We start from the raw sequence: 23,456 nt of genomic DNA on the forward strand, positions 1-23,456 counted from the left end.
TCGCCGGGAGAGAGTTATGGGGGCGTGGCCAAGGCACGCGCTGCAGGAAAAGAAAAGGCTATCGTCAGAAACAAGTTGAAAAGACTTGCACCGCAGTAAGCGGTGAATGCACAAATGCACAAGGTAAACGCAAGGTAAACACAATAACAAAAAGGAAAGCAGTCCATGAGTTAGTCCATTACTTGTGTTGTGGTATTTGGAGTGTTACGGAGAAGAAACACTCTGAAGGGCTTCCTCTTGCCGACAGCGACGGCAAACAGAAGCGTTTTCACAGTCGTAGAAGAAGCCGGAGCAAAGCTAGGCAGCGTCCGTCCAGCCTAACAGCCACTTCCCAAAGCCACTTGCAATGCGCGCGATCACCAGTAAATATCATAGGCCAATCGGCGGGAGAGAGTTATGGGGGCGTGGCCAAGGCGCGCGCTGTTGTCGAGATTTTCCGGATTCAATCATGCGTTCAAGCTTTTCTGGAAATGTCACTGGGGTGGCCAATCACTGTGAACCATGTAGTGCTCTGAAAACAGAGAAGAAAAGCAGGTGGGCCGAATTCAGCCGTTTCATCAAAGTGATCTTCAAACAGCAAGGATCTTGAAAACAAACAATAAATGTACAAACACTTTTTATGAGCGTTCACCAGTAACGCGGCTCTGTCGCACTCAAGGATTCTGCATAAAAGCTCGAACTGCTGTGCAGAAAAGCTAAAGACTTCCCTGTGTCACTGCACTGAAGGTGCTTTGTGACACAATGTAAAGATGATGCCTATGGAATTCGTCAGAATCCAAAGTCAAAGAAACACAGAGTTCAATTTAAACAAAAATGCATGAGCGAGTGGGAAAAGGTTGGGGGGGCAATTGACCCTGCAGGGGTCACCATATACACAACTCAAATTGTCCTGTGAGCTTTGGCTTCTACACTATCAAGGTGTATATGTCAGAGCATATTCAATGAAACGGACCCAGTCGTAAATGTAGCTTTCACACAATTGCTGTAATTTTCGGAGCCAATGTGTCCGATATCCTAATGACCACATCTACAGCAACGGACCCTCCTCCCCTTTCCAGCTCCTAGCTAATGTAATCCTTGCTGCAACCAGTACAAGGGTAATGAGGGCTGCTCGATGTTCCGTCCCCGGGTATCTCCTCTCATCTGTGTCCCAGAGTAGCACCACCTGAAGGTCAAGGGTTAGTTGTTCTCCAGTTGTGGCTTTGACGTGGGATAGTACCTCTTTGCAGAAGGCTGATGATTTGGGGCAGGACCCTCCTATGTGGAACATGGCGTTAGTGAGCAGGTAACAAATGCATTTGGTACACCAAGGTTGTGACAGGATTGGTGGTCAAAGGGAAACAAACTACCCTACCACAACTTCACTGTAAGGTGAGGTGTAGAGAATAAAAGCAAGGTATCTCCAAAAGGCAACCTCTGCACGAGTAGGCTTAAGTACTGAGCAGTGCTCCCAAAACAGATGACCTAAGCACAAATGCTCAACTCGCCTTACAAAAGTCAGGTTAGGAGTCAGACAATAGCAAAACGATGAGTGACCGATTGATGCCAATGAAGAGAAATCTGCAAATAGAGAATAAATTCTAACAAGGTCAAGGGTAAAACTTAATACAGTAAAGAAAAATATTTGGCCAGTGTTGGGAAAGATTTTAATTTTTTCCGGGGCTCCTACTTAACTTTCTCTATTCGGAAGCGGAAGGTTAATTTATTTTGGTGGTTAGAGGGTCTTCTGCTGGGGTCACTCTGCCACCACATTTGTTTTTACCTCAAGGTATTTATAGTAGTGGGTCAACTATAAGGCGCCGAGTCCCAGAGATGTCTCTCAAGCACCTCATTTTTACTGTAGGGTAATTATATCACCCTGTGTTAGGGGGAAATCTCAGAAATGTGATAATTCCCTGCTTCCTTAGAGACCCCCTCAGCACTTTTGCTGGACTTTAGGACTTAATTTCTAACCTGGAGAAAGTGAGACCTTTTCCCACTCTCTCATGCATTTTTGTTTTTGAACACTTATTTCTTTGACTTTGGAGTCTGACAAACTCCATAGGCATCATTTTTTACATTGTCACACAGCACATTCAGTGCAGTGACACAGGGAAGTCTTAGATTTCCGAAAAAGGTTTAAATACCTTCCTCTTGGATAACTACTGTTTCCAACAGCAGTGAAGTGAAATTGACTTTACTTACATTTTGTAACTTTCTCAACCCAGCACACACCATCTTACAATAGCGTGCTGGAGGTGTTACGTAGTATACCCTTGTCTAGTTTCTCATGTAACATTTTTTTCTGATGAGTATTGCATCTTGTCTTTCGGGGACCGAAAGGGGACATCGGCATACGCGTGTCTGTAACACTATCCCTAGCGTGACGTGTAGTGTACCCAAAATCCCTCACGTGCCGTGGTCCCTCAGATTGTTTTTTTCCACCCAGATAACTGGTCGCCCTATAGCTGAGCTCTTACAAAAGAGACATTGTTTATCTTAAACCGACTTGTTGGTTATTCCCACTTAAGTAATTTCGATGGCAAGAACTTCTTCGACAGACTGCGGGGGACTTGTCTACGGCGGTGGATTTTTGCGCCTAAGATCTGGCGGCTGAAGCATCCACATGGCCGGGCCCTCTGGCCGGTCTTCACAGTAGGGAGAGTGGGGTCGGGGTGGCCATATTTCTGTTGTGGCTTTCCTCTTTACCCTCTAGGTCTGGTCATCTTTCCCTTTCGCTATGGAAAGGACTCCTTTTAGGTTCTGCCCTAAGTGTAGGGTCAGGTACCCGTGGAAGGACCAGCACAGGACGTGCAACTCCCGTCTCCCCTTAGATCACAACGAGAAGCGGTGTGCGCCTTGTAAATCCTTCGGCCTAAGGCACTTGAGGAGCGCTGTGTAAAGCGGTGGGCCGCGTAGGGTATGTCGCAGGCAGAAACCTCTTCCCCCACCGCCACACCCGCCGAAAGTGATGGGGTCAGCTCCGATGACCAAACATCCATTGCAGATATGATAGACCTCGAGGCGGACACTTCTAGGTCCGCCACGCCCATCCCCGACCCTTTAAGGCCTGACTCTGGTCTCGCTTCAGGGACAACAGCCAGCGACGGGGCATACAAAGAATGCATTACACTAAACACACAACCGCTTCACTTATTATTAGAATGTAATAACACTCTGGACACGGCTGAAACAGCAGGCAGGTCCCTGGCCCAGGGAACCTTACTTAAGAGGCACACTTGGCTTCGTAAGACACAGGCCGCTCTCATCAATAAACTCATTGAAGAAACTATCCTCTTTGGAAAGGCGGTCGATGAGGCCCTAGAAACGACCAAAAAAGCACATGAGATTCTTAAGTCTGCAACAAATTACTCAAAGACCTTCCCCCCCCCCCCCATGGGGGAGATAATTCTCATTGATCCTTTCGAGGGCAGTCCCGTGCAAGTCAGAACTACTATAGCACGGGAAACTTTAATGCTGGACAAACATCAGGAAGCCCTGCATGCTACCCACCAAGGGATCAGCGATGCGGCAAAGCCAGAGGTATAGGCCACAACCCTAGAGGAACCACAGCCTCTGGTCAGAAATGACCATCCGATGATCCAGGTCCCCTCTCATGTCACCCTGGTCAGGGGGGGGCGCTTAACATCTTTCATCATGGCATAGGAGGGGATAACTTCAGACCAGTGGGTAATAAAGACGGTCACCCACGGGTACTGTATGGAATTCGCCTGACCTGCACAATTCAGACCACCGCGCTCACAGCGCCTCTCACCGGACCACCTGGAGATCCTGAATCAAGAGGTGGAAGCGCTGCTGGGAAAGGACGACCTAGAAGCCATCCCTATTCAGGTAAACGAGGGTATTTATTCAGTGTACCCCCCTTGCACCCAAAAAGGACCTCACCATGCGCCCTGTTCTAGACCTGCGCCCAGCAAACAAATTCATAAAACCTCAAAAGTTTTGCATGCTAACACTACAGGAGGTGATCCCACTGTTAAAACAGGGGGGCTACATGGCAACATTGGTCATGAAAGATGCATACTTTCATAGTTCAGTGTTGCCAGCGCACAGGAAATATCTAAGGTTCATGATAGAGGACGGGCATTACCAATTCAAAGTGCTCCCCTTCGGCATCGCCTCGGCACCAAGGGTGTTTACCAAAGTACTGGCAGTAGCAGCAGCACCCCTGCGCAGACTATCCGTTCCGGTTTACCCTTACCTCAACGACTGGCTCAACAGCAAGTGGTGTCAGGCCAGCGGACATTGGGAAGATCTGGTAGTTGTATCGCCAGCCCTCGTTCTCTCTCTCTGCAGTGGTGGTCGAGGGAAAATCTTCTGAAGGGGGAAAACCTTCACCAGCCCTGCAGTAGGAGCCACTCACGATGGAAGCATCTCTCACGAGGTGGGAGGGGGGGCTCCCCTGCTTCAGCAAGCAGCGCACGTCCCCACAAGTAACGTCCAACCATATAAACTTACTGGAGCTATTAGCGGTGTTCAAGGCATTAAAGGCCTTTCAGATGCAACTACAAGGGAAGACAGTGCTGATTCTAACACAGCACTACAGCCATGTATTACCACAACAAACAGGGGGGCCCTCACTCTCCAGGGCTATCCAAGCTGTCCCAAAACATTTGGGTGTGGGCTGTCAAACACAATATGCTTCTGTTGTCCCAACATGTTCCAGGGGAAATCAATCTTCTGGCAGACGTGCTCAGCAGAGATTTCCCTCTGCCCATAGAATATGAATGGCGTCTGCACAAACACATTGGGTCCAACGTCTTCACAGAATGGGGCTTCCCAGAGATCGATCTTTTTGCGACTCAGGAGAATGCCCATAGCCAATACTACGCCTCCAGGTAACCCCAGAACCGCTCCAAGGGGAACGGTCTCTGGATAACATGGTCAGGGAAATATGTCTATGCTCCGCCACCCTCACCCCCCCAACTCCCCTTCTCAACAAGATAGTGCTCAAGATGCACCAGGAACCAGTTACCATAATACTGGTGGCCCCCATGTGGACCCGCCAACCCCTGTTTCGCTCATCTGATGGAAATATCCCTCTCCCCACCTGTAAAACTACCGTGCCCGTACAACATGTTATCTCAGGACAGGTGGGAGACCCTACACCCATGCCCACAAACTCTGAACTTGCCAGCCTGGCTGCTGAGGTCATAGGGTTTGGACACCTACAGCTCCCTCAGAAGTGCATGGACATACTCAGGGAAGCTAGGAAACCTAACACCCATTATTGCTATGCTAGCAAATGGAAACGTTTTGTTATCTGGTGTAATACCAAGGGCGTCCATCCCATCGATTGCTCACCCACACACATTGTTCTATACCTAACCCATTTGTTGGACACAGGGTTGGTCTTCAATTCCCTTAAGGTTCATATGGCTGCTCTTTCAGCCTACACCACTTCACAACAATAGGTTTCGTGGTGGAAGATACCAGTGATTAATGCTTTTATGGAAGGCGTTAAAAGAATTTATCCTCCCAATTTTCACCCAGCTCCTGGATGGGATCTAAATGTGGTTTTAAAAGACCTTACTTAGAAAACGGCCTTCCTAGTGGCTATCACTTCTATCAGAAGGGTTAGTGAACTACAGGCCCTTTCGAGGGGATTGGTTCCTCCGACGTATTCCACATCTATGACAGATAATCACCACAGCTGTGCTGCTTTGGAAAATTTTCTATGTCCTGTGTCGATATGCTGTCCTCGAGGGCCTCAGTCGAGCCGACGTCACCGGATGTTATAAGTAGGACGCACAACGCCCGTAGCCTCAGTTCCGCTTTTTCCACGAACGTGTTTGCTTCGAAGATCTCGGCGCACCTCGGTTCTTTGAACTTGGTTGTTTGTGAAAATATCATGTCTTTGTCTTCTTCTACCCCGCGGTCGGGATTCAATAAGTGTCGGGACTGCGGTTCCAAGATCTCGCTTACGGACCCGCACATAGTCTGCCTCTAGTGCCTCGGCCAGGACCAGGCCACTGATGACTGTGACGATTGCCAGTCTTTGACGTCGAAGGCCTTGCGGGGGCGGAATAAGAAGCTATCTGTTGGTAGGGTTTCCAAACCGCGAAAGTTGAAATCCGCTGGGCTTTCGGCTGATGATTCGAGGGGCGACTCTCCGGGACCCAGACCCCCTGGACTTACACGGAGTGGTTCCCGCCATTCCTCTGCCTCTCCGAGGCACTCGCGGAAGCACCGTAACCAGTCAACTTCCCCGCCCTCGTCCGAGGACTCTGCCAGACGGCAGTTGGCTTGTCCCAACAAGCATTCCTCTCCTACGGAATGGGACGCATTTCGTAAGGAGATGGCGATTTTCAAATCGCAGGGCTCCGTTAAGTCCGCGCCTTCGAGAGAAGCCGGCTGGAAACGCGCTAGGGCCACTGCTTGCACGCCTTTCGGGCTCAGGCGGTCGGCGCGATCATGGGGAGCCGTCGAGGTCCCGATAGAACAAGGAGGATCGGTCTAGCCATGCCCACTCCATGTCCCGGTTCTCGACGCCCTCGAGACCGTCGGAGCCTGTGAGGTCTTCTAAGAAGACGTCAACGCCATCAGCGCCATGTCCGTCGAGGGACTCTCTCGAGGCTCTGCCTCCGAGGAAGTAATCTGCGCCGAGGCCGTCGAAGAACACGCTCTGGGCACCGCCCTCGAGGCCTGTGTCGAAGCCATCGGCGCCACGCTCAACGTCGACGCCAATTCAGTCGAAGCCCTGAACACCTTTTGTGGAGGATTTACCAGAGGTACCCCGTGCATCGATGGAAACTCTGAGGAAGACCTTTTTCTTTGCCTTCATCCAGGGATTTATTCCAGCCTCTGGATTACATCTGAAGTGGATGAAGGTTTGGTTCCTCAGTAGGTTCCTAATGACCTATTGTCTGGTCATAGCCAGTTGGAAGACCTGCGTCAGTCTTTGCATGACGCCAGTGGTCTTGATACCTCCCCGGAGGTTGAGTTTGGCAGGCCTGAGCCTGATATGCATGCTGAATCTTCGTGCAGGTGCCTCATGTCGAGGGTGACGGAGTACTTGGGGTGGTCTGCGCCACCAGTGGATCTTCTGCAGGATGATCTGACAGATATCCTTGACCAAGGTCCACCCGGTGCTGCCATTTCATATGGCCTTACAGAGAAGGGCGGCGGCGGCGGCTTGAACTGCTCCGGAGAGTCTCCCGGCAGTGAGCAAGTCGTTGCCGAAAATATACCATCTAGCCAGTGGCGACCCCAGCTACTTGACTACGCACCCCACTCTGGAGAGTTTGGTGGTGCAGGCGGCTGCGGCCCCAGCAAAGCAGGCCTTGTACTCTACCATCCCTCCTGATGGGGACGACAAACGTTTTGACGGTTGGGTGAAGAAAGCATTTTCTTCAGGGGGTATGGTTCTGCAGGCAGCCAACTCTGTGTGTGCCTTAGCATGTTTCACTCACACTCTGTGGAATTGTGTATCTTTGGCGGCTGACCATATTCCCGAAGGGCAGGAACGGGATGGCTTTCTTGCCCTTGTACAAGATGGCAAGGATGCCATGTTTGAATCCGTTCAATCGGGTCTTGACGTGGCAGACTGTCAGTCAGTCCATGGCGGCGAGCACCGCTGCTTGCTCCTGATGTACATGCCCTTTGATGGTGACCATCTTTTTGGCAGCAAGGGTGACAAGTGCCTTGAGAGGTTGCAGACCTCCAAAGCTGCAGCAAAGTCGTTGAGCGCTGCAGTTCGCCAACCTCTGCCTTTTCGTTCTAGGGGACAGCAATGGAGGGGAGGTTCCTTTCGATACTACTCGTCCTTTAGTAGATCGAGGGGAGCGGCCAGTCAAAGGGTCCAACGTAGGAGTAACTGAGGTGGAAAACAAAGTACTCGAGGTACCAAAGTTGCCTCTTTGCCCTCAGGCACTGCCACAGCCGCTTCAGCTCAGTCATCAAGCCATGTCCTATGGTTCGCCGGTTGGGGGAAGGCTGGCGCAGCATCTTGTAGAATGGTGTGCCATTACTTCAGATGTGTGGGATCTGGAGATCATAGCCCACAACTACTGTCTACCTTTCCGGCAGAGGCCTCACGACAATCCACCAGGGAATCTCTTTGAAGAGTCTGGATCCGCTCCTTGCACAGGAAATCAAATCCCTGCTGGAGAAAGGCGCCATAGAACTGGTGCCTGTAGTGGAGAGGAACAAGGGATGGTATTCCCCATATCTTTTGATCCCGATAAAAGACTGGGGATTGAGACCCATCATGGACTTGCGTGGTTTGAACATGCACCTCAGGAAGGACAATTTCAAGATGGTTACTCTTTCTCAAGTCCTCCAGGCCCTTCAACTTCAGTGCTGGTTGGTGTCTCTCGACCTCGAGGACGCTTACTTTCATGTGCCGATTCATTCCCAGCACAAGAAGTACCTGAGGTTGGCGATTGGCGACTCGCACTTTGTTTCGGGTCCTGCCGTTCGGATTGACCTCCGCCCGAGGGTCTTCACCAAGCTCATTGTGGTGGTGGCAGCCTATCTCAGGAAAGGGGGGATTCACGTCTACCCCTACCTGGACGATTGGTTGATCAGGGCGCGCTCTCCCGAGCAAGTCTTGGATCCTTTGTCCGTCACCTGCCACTCCCTTCACAGGCTGGGCTTCTCCCTCAACTTAATGAAGTCCCACTTGACACCTACCCAGTGGCTCCAGTACATCGGGGCAGTGCTCGACACATCCCTGGGGCTGTGTTTGCCTCCCACATTCACATCTCACATTCTGCAGATGGTGAACAAGTTTCAACATGCCCAGAGTCTCCCGGCATTAGAGTTCTTGAGGTTGCTCGGCCTCATGGCATCCTGCATTCTCCTGGTGCCAGAGGCCAGGCTGCGGTTGAGATCTCTGCAGTGGGCTTTCAAGATGCAGTGGTCAAAGTCCTCCGGCAGGATGTCGGATCCCGTTCGGGTGCCGCCCTCGGTCGCCCAGGATCTTCTGTGGTGGGCCGTCGAAGGAAATCTGATGAAGGGGGCTCCATTTTGGCTACCCTGGCCGGAGGTGACGATCATGTTGGACGCATCCCTCACGGGATGGGCAGCTCATGCCAACGAGTTGACAGTCAGCGGTCGTTGGTCTCCGTCGGAGTCCAGACTCCATATCAATCTGTTGGAGCTGAGGGCCGTGAGGCTAGCCCTGAAGGCTTTTCTGCCATCTGTGCCGGTGGTGAGGAGGGGGGGGGTCAGGGGAGAATATGTCCTGATTCTGACGGACAATACAGTGGCCATGCACTAGATCAAGAAAGGGGGAGGGGGGCAAGGTCTCTCCCTCTGTGCAGAGAGGCGATGCAGCTCTGGTTCTGGGCCATTCGGCAGGAAATTTCGATCTTGGCCGTTCATCTGGCCAGAGACGAAAACGAGGTGGTGGACGCTCTGAGTAGGCAGAGCACGGTCTCTCATGAGTGGGAGCTGGCTCAGGAGATTCTTCGCCCTTTGGGGGGCCCCACAAGTGGATCTCTTCACCACCAGTGTCCACCGGAAGTGCTCGTGGGATTTTCCTCCAAGAGGAGCCTTAGGGGGCGCGTTCGTAGTGGAGCTGTCCTTCCCACTGCCGCAAGTGCTGCAGAGGTTACGGAGATTCGGTTCCCGAATGATCCTCATTGCTCCGGCATGGGCCAGGAGAACATGGTACCCAGACCTTCTCGACATGTCCATCTGCCCTCCACGCCGTCTTCCCTACCGAGACGATCTGCTCTCACGGGAGGCGGGTCAAGTTCTCCATCCAGAGGTCAAGTCTCTCAACCTTCATGCTTGGCTTCTGAAAGTTTAAGGTTTAAGGATTGGGACTTCCCTGAAGACATGATGGAGGTGTTGCTTTTGGCCAGAAGGCCCGCAACAAAGTCCCTGTACCGTTGCCGTTGGAAAGTTCTGCGACTGGTGTAGGGTTAAGAATGTGGACCCTTTTTCATGTGCCATTCCTGTGGTTCTGTCTTTTTTGCTTTTTCTTTGACCCACAAGGGCCTGCAAGTGGGTACCATTAAAGGTTACCTGGCGGTGCTGTCCATATTTAAGCGCTCGTTTGAGGAGTTTTCTTATTTTAAGATTCCTTTGATTTCTCAGTTTCTGAAAGGGCTCACTAATGTGTTCCCACGTCACCTTTCCAGGTGCCCGGTTGGGATTTGAACCTGGTTCTAAAATTCCTAATGGGAGCTCCGTTTGAGCCTTTGCATTCTTGTCCTTTGTGACTGTTGACCTTTAAAACTATATTTTTAGTTGCGGTTACTTCCGCTCGTAGAGTGAGTGAGTTGCAGGCACTATCCGCTAAGCCACTTTTCACGGTGTTCCATAAGGACAGGGTTGTCCTTGGGGTTCGTCCTTTTTTTCTTCCGAAGGTTGTGTCGGAATTTCATTTGAGCCAGAAGGTCATTCTTCCGGCTCCTCCGCATCCTGGTAAGAAAGGAGAGGCTCCATAGGTTGGATCCTAGGAGAGCTTTAAGTTTCTACATCTCACACATATCCCGGGTCAAAGTGGACGATCAGCTCTTTGTAGATTACGCTGGAAGGCGTTTGGGACAAGCGGTTACTAAGCAGACTTTATCTAAATGGATTATCTTGACAATCTCTGAATGTTACCGTTTGGCGGGTAAGGACCCTCCGGTAGGCTTACGGTCCCATTTTACTAGGGTTGTGGCTGCCTCTGCTGCTCTGCAGAGGGGTGTTCCCATTTGTAACATTTGTGAAGCAGCCACATGGACCTCTGTCCATACTTTTGTCAAACACTACTCCCTGGATTCTATCCATGGGCAAGATTTGGCCTTTGGTAAGGCAGTCCTCTATTCTGCAATTTGATTGGGCATTCTAAAATTCTAAATTCTTTTCCCACCTCCATACGTTGGTACTGCTTTGGGAGTCTGTCATAGATTTGGAATACATTGGAGGAACCAATCCCCTCGAAGAACAAGTTACTTTCTTACCTGGTGACATTTTTTCGATGGGAAGTTCCGACGACGTATTTCACATCGAACCCTCCCAGCCTGCCCCTTATACAGAATTTCTTATGCAATTGCAGCTTACGTTTCCGCAAGGCTTTCTGTAGTCATACTGGCAGAAGACTGGTGCCACACATTCTGGGAAAAAACCTGCAACTAAGGCTACGGGGGCGTCGTTCGTCCTACTTATAACATCCGGTGACATCGACTCGGCGGAGGACAGCGTATCAACATCATCGACGCAGACGCTGAACATTTTCCGGAGCAGCACAGCTGTGGTGATTACTTGTCATAGACGTGGAATACGTTGTCTGAACATCCCATCAAAAGAACGTTACCAGGTAAGAAAGTAACTAGTTCTTCTGTTCTAGACCCCTTTGTTACAGTCCACAGGGATAAGGTAGTTTTGCGCACGCATCCCAGATTCGCACCTAAATTCATCTCGAAGTTCCATGTGAACCAATCGATTGAACTACTTACCTTTTTCCAGAATCCCACTGGCATGGCCGGAAGAAGTCTACACACACTAGAGGTGCGCAGGGCAGTCATGTTTTACCTGGAAAGAACGATACCACTGAGGAAAACAAACCAATTTTTTTTCGTTTCAGTGGCAGCTGGTAGAGAGGAGGCATCCTGTCTCTAAATCAGCTATCTCAAGGTGGATTGTCAAATGCATCACACTGTTTCTCTCTTGCGAAGAGAGAACGGTCCTTCAAGCCTAGAGCACATTCTACTCTGGGCAATGAGGCATCCATAGCATTCATTGCAAATGTTCCCCTAGAGTCTATTTGCAAAGCGGCAACCTGGAGTTCTGTACACATCTTTACAAAACACTATTGCCTAGACACACATTCTAGGTCTGATTCTCAGGTGGGACAAGCAGTACTAAGACATCTTTCCTCTACTGTTCCTGCTCACAACCCACCTCCAACTCCGGGTACTGCTCGCTAGTCTATGCACAGCATGTGATTCTTGTCATGATCTCTGCTTCCAAAAGGTCAGGGTTTTCCCAGCTCCCTTGGAAGCAGATCCATAACCCAGGTTCCGAGTGCCAACCTGTCCCAATTGGGACCTTTTGGACCCAGTCCTGGCGCCAGTGGCACCAGGCTCATAAATATGCCCAGTCCCAGCGCTGGGCTCATAATGCTTGGGTGGACTTACCTGCAGCAGACCATGCTGCTTACTTGCCTGCCAGTTGAGCCTCTGATCCTCTTCTGTTTGGAACTACTTTTCCTGTTGGGTGGGGCAGGAGCCACTCCCTAGGTTCAGAACACTGGAAGTCTTCTGGAAAGCAGGAACTCTTTTCTTACCTAGGCGTGGCTGTGGAAGGAGACACCTAAGCACTACAGGAGGCTATTTAAACCACACCCGATGGATGAAGCTTGCTTTGCGTTATTCTGCATCCTCTGCAGCAAAACGCTCATCGTGTCTTCTGCATCTGATCCTGGGCCTAAGGAAAAGGGCTTACCATCCTGAATCCAGTCTTCAGCAACACCTATAAAGACAAGAAAGAACAGGTTAGCATTACGGTCTTCAGTGACAGCGCTTCACTTACTTGGTCCATCGGCTGTCACCAACGCCTCGCGCTGCATTCCGGCATCTGAAAGACAAAGGCTTACCTACTCTTCGTGCGCTCCGGAGGTCTTCGCACTGCATTCCGGCATCTGAAAGACAAAAGCTTACCAACTCTTCGCACGCTCCGGAGGCCTTCGGCGCTGCATCCCGCATCTGAAAGACAAAACAAGGTGCGTTTAAAGACATTGGGGAACTTTAATACTCACGTGCCATTACTCCTTTCCACATCTAACCCAGTGGGTATTCCGGCACCCTGCAGCCGCTCCGAACTCGTACCTGCAAAATAAAAAGACAGTTAGAGCGCATCGTGAAGCAGGCAACAAGCGCTTACTTACGTGCTTCCAGGCGCTTCTATTCATCACACGGGCTCCATCTTCAACTCACTTCAGCCCGTCATCCGCCATCGCCGGAACCCTGCAAAACAAGAGACATCATTACTAAAGACTTTTAAAGACATTAGAATTACTCGAAACTTACCGTTCGTGCAGTAAACGACAGACAGCAGTCCTCTGAAGTCAAGAGGCCTGCTCCCCTTATCCAGTGAAGAAACTGGTTACGGCACCCTGCCCCGAGGCAGATGGAGAGCACGGCGTTCACTTACCTAAGGTGAGAGCGTTAACCTTTGGGGTTCTACAGGAGAAGAGAAAGGGAAGAAGAGAGAGACATTCAATAACCCAGTTCATTAATCCCATATTTTTTATCTGCAGACATCTTACGCTTCGAGTCAGACATACAGTGCACAGAGGTCCAGCCCAAAGAGCCAGCCGTGTGTTACACATCACCTTTGAAGATACGGTATACGCCCAGTCAAGACCGGCGCCTCTACGGGAATCAGGTGAGCGTTACAATTCTAAGCAGATTAACAAGCATTGGAAGACATGCATTACTTACCGTAATAGCATTTCTGATGATTGTATCTGCTTAGATTCACATGCGCCCTCCCTACCTCCCCGCTCAGGTTGGAAGAAACATAGACGTCTTACTACTTTCTCTCTTCTTGTACTCACTCACAATAGCCTTGGGCTCCCTCATGGCAGATAAAATACAATCAGAGGGACCTCAGCGCGTGAGGGATTTTGGTTACACTACACGTCACGATAGGGATAGTGTTACAGACATGCCTATGCCGATGTCCCTGAAAGACGAGATGCAATACTCTGCGGTTACCACTGGATGTCGGACCATATGCACAGCATGTGAATCTAAGCAGATACAATCATCAGACATGCTATTTATTACCCTTTCTACAATTAATGGCTGGTGGCAGTCGTTTACTTTTTTTTACTACCGTTGTGTACCGCGGGCTGCGTTCGTAGCTGCAGTAAGGCACCCATGGGTGCCCATTTTGTCAAAAAAGCCCCAGTCTTTTTGTCGCCATTTCTTGTTGGTAAGGTACTTGAGATTTGGTCCCTTTGTTTGTTTTGTCCTTGGTGGGATTCACGAGTGAAGCCTGTCTCTGGCGCCAGTATGTCTGGCAGGAGCAGGAAGTGAGGGAGGTTGCTCGAAGCTCCCTGTGCTTAACCCCTTTGGTTACAGGAATGCACCCAAAGGTGCTTGGCCGGCTTTACATAGAATCAAGCGGTACAATAAATGAAAAATAAAACACAAGCTGCCATATTAACCAAAGTGAAATAGGGAGGACTTGAGTCACAGAACAAGGAAAGCACTTTGATAGAGCGAAGGTAAAGGGGAAAAGCATTCCAATGCAGAGGTGCCAACAGAGAAAAAGAACAGAAACGTGATTACGCGCGGGGGGGACAGATGGGTGTGATTTAAACCAGGAAGGAACCGACCGGGTGAAACCGAAGGAAGAATGAAAAGTTAGCAGAAACGTGGTCAACAGTGTCGAAAACAGCTGATAAATCGAGAACAAGGAGATACACGTTTACCGTAAAAGAGAATGTAGAACAGAAAAAAGGGTCATTTCAGTTGAATGAAAAGGGCGAAATCCAGACTGAAGGTGGGGAAGAATAGTGTTGACGGATACAAAAGTATAATCTTTAGAGTAATCCATACGTTCAAATATTTTTTTAGAAAGATAAGGTAATAAAGAAATAGGGCAAAAATGTGATATCAAAGAAGGATCAGCAAAAGGTTTCTTCAAGATTGGAATAACTGTGGCATGCTTAAAGGTAGAGGATTGAAGACGCATATTAAGAGACACCAGAGGGGTAGATGTTAGGAATAAGTGCTGAGGATATAGCATCAGACGGGGAAGAAGTAGAATGGGCCCGGGCCAAAAGAAGGTCTTCTCGTTGGTAATCGAAGTGAACCTTTCATTCTCTACCCCTCCTGTTGCAGCCCAGGCTCTTGGCAATGCCCTTGCCTCTGACTTCATTTAAAAAACCCAGGACATCCTATCCACCCTCTACACCCACACCCTGTGCTTGCTGACCCTCCTTTAGCCGCCACCCACCTCCCCTCCCCCAAACCATCCTTCTCGCCCTTTCCTCTTTTCTCCCCTGACGAGGTCACTAGACAATTCCGACCTATGAAAGCCTTGTCAAAACGGGTTCATCCCTGTTCTTCAACCATCAAGGACCACATTGACACCCTTGCTCTGGCCCATGCTGATTTTTGCAACCACTCCTTTGCCTCAGGATCTTTCCCCTCCCCTCTGAAGCACTCCCTTGTGCATCTTCTTCTCAAGAAACCCACAGGTGATCCTTCTTGTCCAGCTAACTATCGCCCAATTTCCATTGCTCCCTTTCTGGGCAAACTCCTGGAAAAGTTGGCCATCTCTCAGCTTAACCTTCATTCCAATTCTTTTGGCTGTCTACATGACCACCAGTCTGGCTACAGAGCTGCCAGAAGCACGGAAACTGCTCTCCTGAACATCTGTGAAGATCTGCTCTCCAATCTTGACTCTAACATTCCCTCTGTCATCATCCTCCTCGACCTCTCTTCTGCTTTCGACAGTCAACCATACCATCCTGCTCAACTGTCTCCGTGAAAACCTGGGTATCACTGATCAGGCTCTGGCCTGCCTGACATCTTTCCTCTCAGATCGACCCCCCCCAGGTCCAACTTGGGTCTTCCTCTCTACCTGTGATGTTCCCAGGGGTCTAACCTCTCGCCCTGGCTATTCAACCAATACCTGGCAGCTCTCGCCCACTGCATTGCCACTTTCTGCTCAAATTTCTAGTGCCACGCTGACGACACTCAACTCATTTTCAGGCTGCCCTCTGCCACCTCCTCTCCCTCTCTCATCACTGATTGCCTAACTGCCATTCAAGGTTGGTGTGCCGCCAATGGTCTTTGTATGCCAGCAAGACAGAGATCCTCCTCATCGGCACACCTTCACCATCCTTTACCTCACTGCCTGGCGGGCCTTCCTTGGCCCTCCCCCTACCCCCACCTGGAGGCTAAGAACCTCGGGTTCATCTTTGACTCCACCCTTTCCTTCTCCACCCACATCTGAGGTCTCTAACAAGTCAAATCTCCTACTGCACCTCCTCAGAGGTACTCTGCCTTTCCTCTTCTTCCCCCAGAAGCTCATGGTATCCCAAGCTCTGGTTTTCCCTAGGTTGGACTACTGTAACAGCCTCTTTTTAAATCTACCTGCCTCTACTCTCCGCCCTCTGCAACTAATCCAGAACAGGACTACAAGACTTGTCCTTGGCCTAAAGCCCTGGAATCGTATCTCTCCAGCTCTGAAATCTCTCCGTTGGCTCCCAGTGAATGCAAGTATTAAATTAAAAAACCCTCTGCATTGTCCACAAGGCTTTCTGGGGCCTGAGTCCAAACTACCTTCAGCTGTCCCTCCGCAAATACCTCCCCTCTCGAGCTTTTCGCGCCTCTACCTCCAACTCCCTCAGGGTCATTCGTTTTTCAAAGAAACTAGCTGGGGGTATATCTGTCTTTGGCTGGGGACTCCCTCTGGAACAGCCTCCCTGCCACTCTAAAACTTGAGGAGAACCATCTCCAGTTCCGGAAGCACATCAAGACCTTCCTCTTTCTTCTGCCTTCGCTCCCCCTCCACCCCTTGAGATTTGTTTCTCTTGGCACTTTGCACCTGGCCACCCTCTGTCCTCTGGGCCCAGGTACCTGCTCACCCGCAACCCTCCCACACTGCCTCCGGGCCACCCCTTGCACTGGGGTCTGTATCTGTACCCACACATCCCCTCCCCCCCCTTATTCTTGCTGCACTTATCAGACCTACCCTGTCTGCTGCCTTAAACCTCGCCCTTGAAAATTTCTGGCTGCACTTCCACTGTTTGTTGCCTTTATTATTTATGTATTGTTATTTATCTGTTTCTCCTCTGCTTCTCTCCCCTTCCATGCACTTTTCCCCTCCCCCTCTCCCATGCACTTGCGCGTTCTCACTGTCACTGGGCCTAGTAAGATCGCTGTTTTTTCTCCCCTGTTCCCCTCCCTTGCCCTGTCGCGCTCTGAAACACTTTTGTACAAGCACGATATAATAAAATGTCAATATCAAAAACAGGAAACTGTTTCTATAGGAACTGAGGTAGGGTGCCTCAAAAGTGGTCAGAGAACAAAGGACTCAATGACTTGGCGAAGAGAGGCCACCTTTGAAGAAAAGAATAGTGCAAAATCAGTAGCTGATAGCATGGAATTGATATAGTGATTAGGGGTGAGGGGAGAGAGAGTTTGGAAAAGAGTCCTAGGATGAGTTGATTGAGTGAACCGATCAGAAAAGTGGGTGCGTTTAGCAGAAAGAGGGGAATCATAAAGAGCATAAGGAGTAGGAGTTATAATTCCCCTCAGTCTGAGACTTAAGCCGACGTCGCTCAAGGTGACGGAGAGCACAATGCATGGCGCGAAGATGAGAGGAAAACAAACACTGCACAGGTTTGGAGGGCTGAAAAACAGAAGCTGGATAAAGATCATCAAGTGAGGAAAGAGGAGAGGAAAGAGTAGACACAGCGTCATCTGCACTCAAAGTGGCAGAAGATGAATGAGAGGGGAGAACAGAAGTACAAGAAGAAATAGACGAGTATTAAAATTGCGCAAGTCGCGTCGTAGATAAGAGGCAGGAGAAGGAACAGCAATAATGGGGGACGTAGGGAAGTTTGAGACAGAAACGAGATGGTCATCTCTGAAATAGACGGAAAGTGAAGAGTCAGAAGCGGTAAAAAAGGGAGAGGTAAAGATGAGATTCAATCAGGAGCCAGATATGAGACAGAGGGGTAAGAATAGGAGTAAGAAAGTAGGATTCCAGTATTGCAAGCAAAGGTATAGTAGAGTGAGTAGAAGAGAGATGGAGATTAAAGTCTCCTGAAAGTATAAAGGGGAAACAGAAGCAAGAATTGAGGAAAGAGTTCAGTGTCCACACAAAATGAACCAATGGTGGACGATAGATAAGTAAAAACGAAATTCGATAGGGCTTGGAGAAGATGGTATATGAAAATTCAAATGAGGTAAAGGACGGCAAGGTAAGGGTAGAAGGAGCATGTACAAATGAGGAATAGGATACCTGTACCGCCACTGCTGGGGATTCTATGGCCTTTTATCACCCATGTTCGATACTTTAATGCTTATCCTGATCATGTGCTGATTCTTGATTGAGGTTTGTATCACGCTTGATAATGGTATCCCTTCTACTGTATTTCATGTTGCATTGGATGACTTGATTTTCATAAACGTTTGTTTTTATTTTAAATGGAGCAGAATTATTTTCTTACCTCCAAAAAGTCAGGTCGGCAATTACAGCATAGCAAAATAGGCTGTCCTTCAGAAATCTATGGGAGAAAAGCTGCAAAAACCTCCTAACAACCATCTTCTGATAGGCGGGCCATGCAAGTTGAGTTTTCGCAGGAAACTATTCTAGGGCATCACTTGACCTCTGAGACTTGTACACCAAGTAGAAACTTTAATTCAACTCCGATCTTGTGAATCGCCACCACCACTAGTGGGTCCTCTCAACAATTTGTTGGTGGCTCTCCCTCATCTGTTTACCCTGGTTCATACATGTACCTTCTGAAGGCCGACCATAATGGGTGTTGATTGAATAGTGAAAAAAAGAACTAGAAACATTGGGAAAGGAGGTCAATTATATATTCAAAGGTAATTTTGCAATGTGCTTTCAAAATATGCAGTAAAATAAGTCACTATTGAGAAGATTAAGTACTTAAAGAAAGTTTTTTAAAAGCTTGATGCAAATCCGACATTAACACGTTGCCTAATAAACATTTACACAAGATACAGTAGACTTATTTTAAAACATTTTTAATGCATGTTTTCATGTTGATAAACGCTTTTGTAAATCAGGTCTAATAGTAATTCAAAACTTATAGAAGTAGTGTATTTACCTTATTGTATTGTTGGTGGAGTTCGTAGCTGTATACAACAGAAATAGCAACTCTTGAAGGCCTGAGATAGGTTGAACAAATGAGGAAAAAAAATATTGTCAAGTAGAAAGGATTTGTTGATATTTATTATACACAGAGGTGCCTGGTGCATTTTCATTTAGACACATTAATACATTATGTATAGAGGATGTTTGTCTACGTCATACACTAAATTCATGACAAGAGGTGTTATGTCTGCTGTCACATAGAGCGGCACGTGCTATTTATTACCGGCAGGGTTCTTGAATTTAGGATAATCATGCAATTGATTAGATCATCCCAAACTGGCAGTAAAGGACCTGTGCAGTTCAGATATATTAATGTTACGAAATGTGCATAAGATCCACAGAAGGAAAAAATGTAACTAATAGATACATGGTCAAAAATAGATGTTTTTGCTGTTAGTCTATTTTGACAGCTGGGTGCATCCCTCCTTCAACATTTGTGCTAATTGAATGGTCTAGAATCACAGGTCTTCTGAGATCTAATCAGTTTGACACAATTAAAGGAGAGTAACTTTTTTGGTCTCGCTCATACTATCTGAGGTATATCAAAGACCTTCACAAACTGAGACATTTTCAGAGTAGCTCTATAAATGGGTAGCCTTGCTTTGCCACTAAAATGAATTAAGTTTAGGATGTGTTGACCAATTGCCAGCCATGAGTTTTGTTTGCATTGGATGCAGAGCACTTGTGCTTAAAGGTCTATTGCATATCTAGGTTGTTGCCTGCCATGGTCATTATATGCACACAGCACTATGAAAGGTAGCCTTTCTCACATATGCATGTGATTGCTTCTGTTCCAGCCTGCTGGTTCCTCCGGAAGTTCGGTGGCCACCCCTCCCCCATTAGTGCGCGGAACACAGAACATTCCTCCAGTCAAGCCCTCCTCTCTTCAGGTCAGTAGGCTCTTCCCCATGGTAGCTTTGCTTAGTCTGGTTAATAGATTGCAATAATAGGATTAAACACCTGCAGTTGGCAGGTGCAGCCAAGCTACTGCTGTGACACAAGGTGTCGTTAAGCACTGACTGAGCGAGAGGACTGGTTGTTTTTAGTGGTAATGTTTGTCTCATCCAGCGTCTTGCATTTTACCTGGTGACTTAACAAAAGCACTAATCTTTCTAGTTCCTCCACTCACCAAGAATATCTTTTTAGTGATGTACTTGATTATGGTAGTGTTGTACACTTGTGCCAATATTCCTCTCAATCCAATCATTTGCATGGCTTAAATTTGTGCTTGTTTTCCAGTATTTGACATTTTGTTATTTTTATGTCTAAAGTTGTTCTTCTTATCCACAGATAACAACACGCATTTCAGGCACCGTAATCCCTCCTCCCTTGGTACGTGGCGGACAGCAGTTGTCCTCAAAGCTGGGGCCTCAGCAAAGCACGCAGATAGTCATGCCACCACTGGTGAGAGGTGCACAGGTAAGGATAGTCCAGTTATGAAGTGGTTATAGTGACTTGGCCATAGGGCCTTGCGTATGTGGGATTGCAAATGTGGTATGATTGGCGTGCTTAACATGTTATTCAAGTGGAGCAGAACTGCCATTTTCTCAGAGTAGTTATTACAGTCTCTGTTGTTTTTAGGAAAATGGCACATTGCTGAAGTACAGTTTTGTGGAGTGGATTTTTTGATTGATTTAGTTACTCTCTGAACAAATGCCATAAAATCTGCAGGAATACTGGTTTACTAAGTAGCACCATTTATATAGGCAGATCAGATGCATCTTGCTGTATAAATACCCTCTGATTGGTGAGTAGGCCAATGAGAACCATAAGGTGGTATTCCTGTACTGAAAAAACAGATTAATTCAATAGTTGTTGGTCAGTGGGTTGGTTCTTCCTGCCACCCCAAATGAAATAAATCCCTATAAAAAGGGTTAGTTTATTACTTGGGGCTTTATTTAGCTACTTCAACAATACTACATCCAGGATTTGCTGATCACGTCCTGAGCAGTGGTTTCATGGGATGTGTGCAGTATTACGTCCACAGCAGAGACATTAAACTGCTTTTCATAGCAGAGAAGGAGGAGCAGGAGGAGTAGTAGTTCAGTTCTTGCATGTTTTTTCTCATGTCTTTTTAGATGTTGCATTGACTAATTACACTACTTTGTTTTTGCTCCTTTCTTTTCCATTTTTCTCTCGTTGCTTGTTGGCCTCATGGAAGCAGCCCATCGCAGTTTCACCCCAGCAGATCCATAGCATTCGACAGCACTCCAGCACAGGTCCTCCTCCGCTCCTTTTAGCACCCCGAGCATCTGTACCAAGTGTACAGATTCAGGGACAGCGAATTATCCAGCAGGGTCTAATCCGGGTAGCAAATGTTCCTAATACTGGCCTACTTGTCAACATCCCCCAGGTGAGTGCCACAACAGATAGCCTTAGTGTTTTTCCATTAACCGACACTTTTACAAATCATCTGTACTGTAAATTAATGCTGCAAAAAAGATCAGAATGCCGAATTCAAACCCATGAAAATATACAGATGTTACGGCATATCAAATGAGTAGCATTTTGTCTAAAGGTTCCCCGTATGGACTTAGAATGTACCTAGCATCTGATGGTTATGAGGGAAAGAGAATGCTGCTAAAGAAACAATACTACACATAGTTGCTGGGATTGATAGTTTGTTTCCATGTGCATAAGATATGGGGGCTAAAATGGGTCTACTCCTCTTCTTGTTAGGACCGTGTTGTTGCAAGTCTTCAAGGTGTTTCCGGAGTTTGCCATTTCTCTTGGCCAAGGCTTTTGGTTAACCTCTGGGCTATGGTTTGCTCCATTAAAAATCTTGGATAAATAAATGCGTAAAATATGGGATCCAATGTCGGATACAGATTCCTCAGATTTGACAGGAATCGTTTGTGCCCTGGTGGTTTTCCATGTGCAAATTGGATGACTCCCCTTCAAGAGAATTTCAAATGAAAATGTGCAAGCATAATATAATTGACCTTCATCTCTATTATGGTCAGATTGGAGGTCATGTCAGATTACTCCCCCTAATAACATTTGTCTATTCTTATTCTTCATAAGAATGCAGTAGAATTTGTACAAAAGCTGCTACTGCCAAGAAAGGCGGCTTCACTGTGACAAATTTGACCCGGAACAAAACTTAGACCAGCATATGTTGAGCAGATACATTTGTTTTGCATATAGTTATTGTGTGCATGAGAGTGTCTCTGTTCACACCTCACATTTTTCTTTAGGAACTGGGAAAGTGCTAGCTGATGTATATGGGGGTGAGGTGTTGGGTTCTGCACCACAATCGAATTTGATGTGGTGCCTTGTATGTATTTGGGAAGGGAAGGTTGACGGTGAGGATGGGTAGAATTATAAAATCATGTGGACTGTGGGTTGTAGATTCACAAGACTATTCTGCTGATCTGAATTCTTTGTCATATTACCTATTGTGCTTTATTTAAACTCAGGCATCTCCGAATTCAATAAAAAGTACAAACGTGACATCCGGCAATGCTACAACAACCATCTCATCCATTGTGAACTCAAATTACTCCCCTGCTAGCAGGCAAGCAGCTGACAAACTTGCACTGCGCAAACAGCTGGAAAAGACTCTATTGGAGATCCCACCTCCCAAACCTCCCGCGCCGGAGATGAACTTTCTGCCGAGCGCAGCCAACAATGAATTTATTTACCTGGTCGGTCTGGAAGAGGTTGTGCAGAACCTTCTTGAAACTCAAGGTAAAGTAGTGTCCTTTACCTTTCACTTTAACTTGCAGAATCGTAATTTCGAGGTGATTGTGTCCTCTGACGTATTCCACATCTATGACAGGTAATCACCACAGCTGTGCTGCTTTGGAAAATTTTCTACGTCGATGACGTCGATGCGCTGTCCCTCGAAGGCCTCCGTCGAGCCGACGTCACTGGATGTTATAAGTAGGACGCACGATGCCCGTAGCCTCAGTTCCGTATTTTCCGCGAACATGTTCGCTTCGGATTCTCGGCACACCTTGGTTCTTCTCCTGATTGAATCGGTTCTTCGAACTTGTTTTTTTGTGAAGTATCGTGTCTTCGTCTTCTTCTACCCCGCGGTCGGGCTTCAAGAAGTGTCGGGACTGCGGTTCCAAGATGTCGCTTACGGACCCGCACAACGTCTGCACTGGTGCCTCGGGGAGGACCACGCCACCGATGACTGTGATGAATGCCAGTCTTTGTCGTCGAAGGCCTTCTGGGAGCGTAAGAAGAAGCTGACTGTAGGTAGGGTTTCCAAACCCCGAAAGTCGAAATCCGCTGGGCTTTCGACCGACGATTCGAGGGGCGACTCCGCATCGGCGTAAGTCCAGGGGGTCTCGGTCCTGGAGTGGTTCAAGCCATTCATTTGACTCTTCTAGGCACTCTCGAAAGCACCGTCACTGGTCGCCTTCCTCGTCCGAGGACTCCGCCAGACGACGGGTAGCTTGTCCCAACAAGCATTCATCTCCGGCGTAATGGGACACATTTCGCAAGGAGATGATGGCGATTTTTGAATCGCAGGGCTCCGTTCTATCGGCGCCTTCGAGAGAAGCCGGCGAGGAACGCCCTAGGGCCACCGCTCGCACGCCTTCGTGCTCAGGCGGTCGGTGCGATCATCGGGAGCCGTCGAGGTCCCGATCAGACAAGGTAGATCGCTCTAGCCATGCCCGTTGCAGGTCCCGGTC

At 48.2% G+C, this 23,456-nt stretch overlaps 1 protein-coding gene across 4 annotated transcripts in view; it reads left to right on the forward strand.

Moving 5' to 3' along the window:
- The window catches only part of GATAD2A (GATA zinc finger domain containing 2A), a 1,131,740-nt gene that overhangs the window by 933,371 nt on the left and 174,913 nt on the right, over positions 1-23,456 (forward strand). For 3 of the 4 annotated variants that reach the window (XM_069649100.1, XM_069649093.1, XM_069649108.1), the window contains 4 exons: positions 19,608-19,700; positions 20,101-20,229; positions 20,972-21,163; positions 22,230-22,500. In XM_069649100.1, the coding sequence (XP_069505201.1) occupies positions 19,608-19,700; positions 20,101-20,229; positions 20,972-21,163; positions 22,230-22,500 (685 nt within the window). The remainder of the gene's footprint in view (positions 1-19,607; positions 19,701-20,100; positions 20,230-20,971; positions 21,164-22,229; positions 22,501-23,456) is intronic. The other variant, XM_069649106.1, reaches the window with a different exon arrangement.

The sequence above is a fragment of the Ambystoma mexicanum genome, chromosome 1p (assembly GCF_040938575.1).
Source record: "Ambystoma mexicanum isolate Mex_15411 chromosome 1p, UKY_AmexF1_1, whole genome shotgun sequence".
Classification (NCBI taxonomy): Eukaryota; Metazoa; Chordata; class Amphibia; order Caudata; family Ambystomatidae; genus Ambystoma; species Ambystoma mexicanum.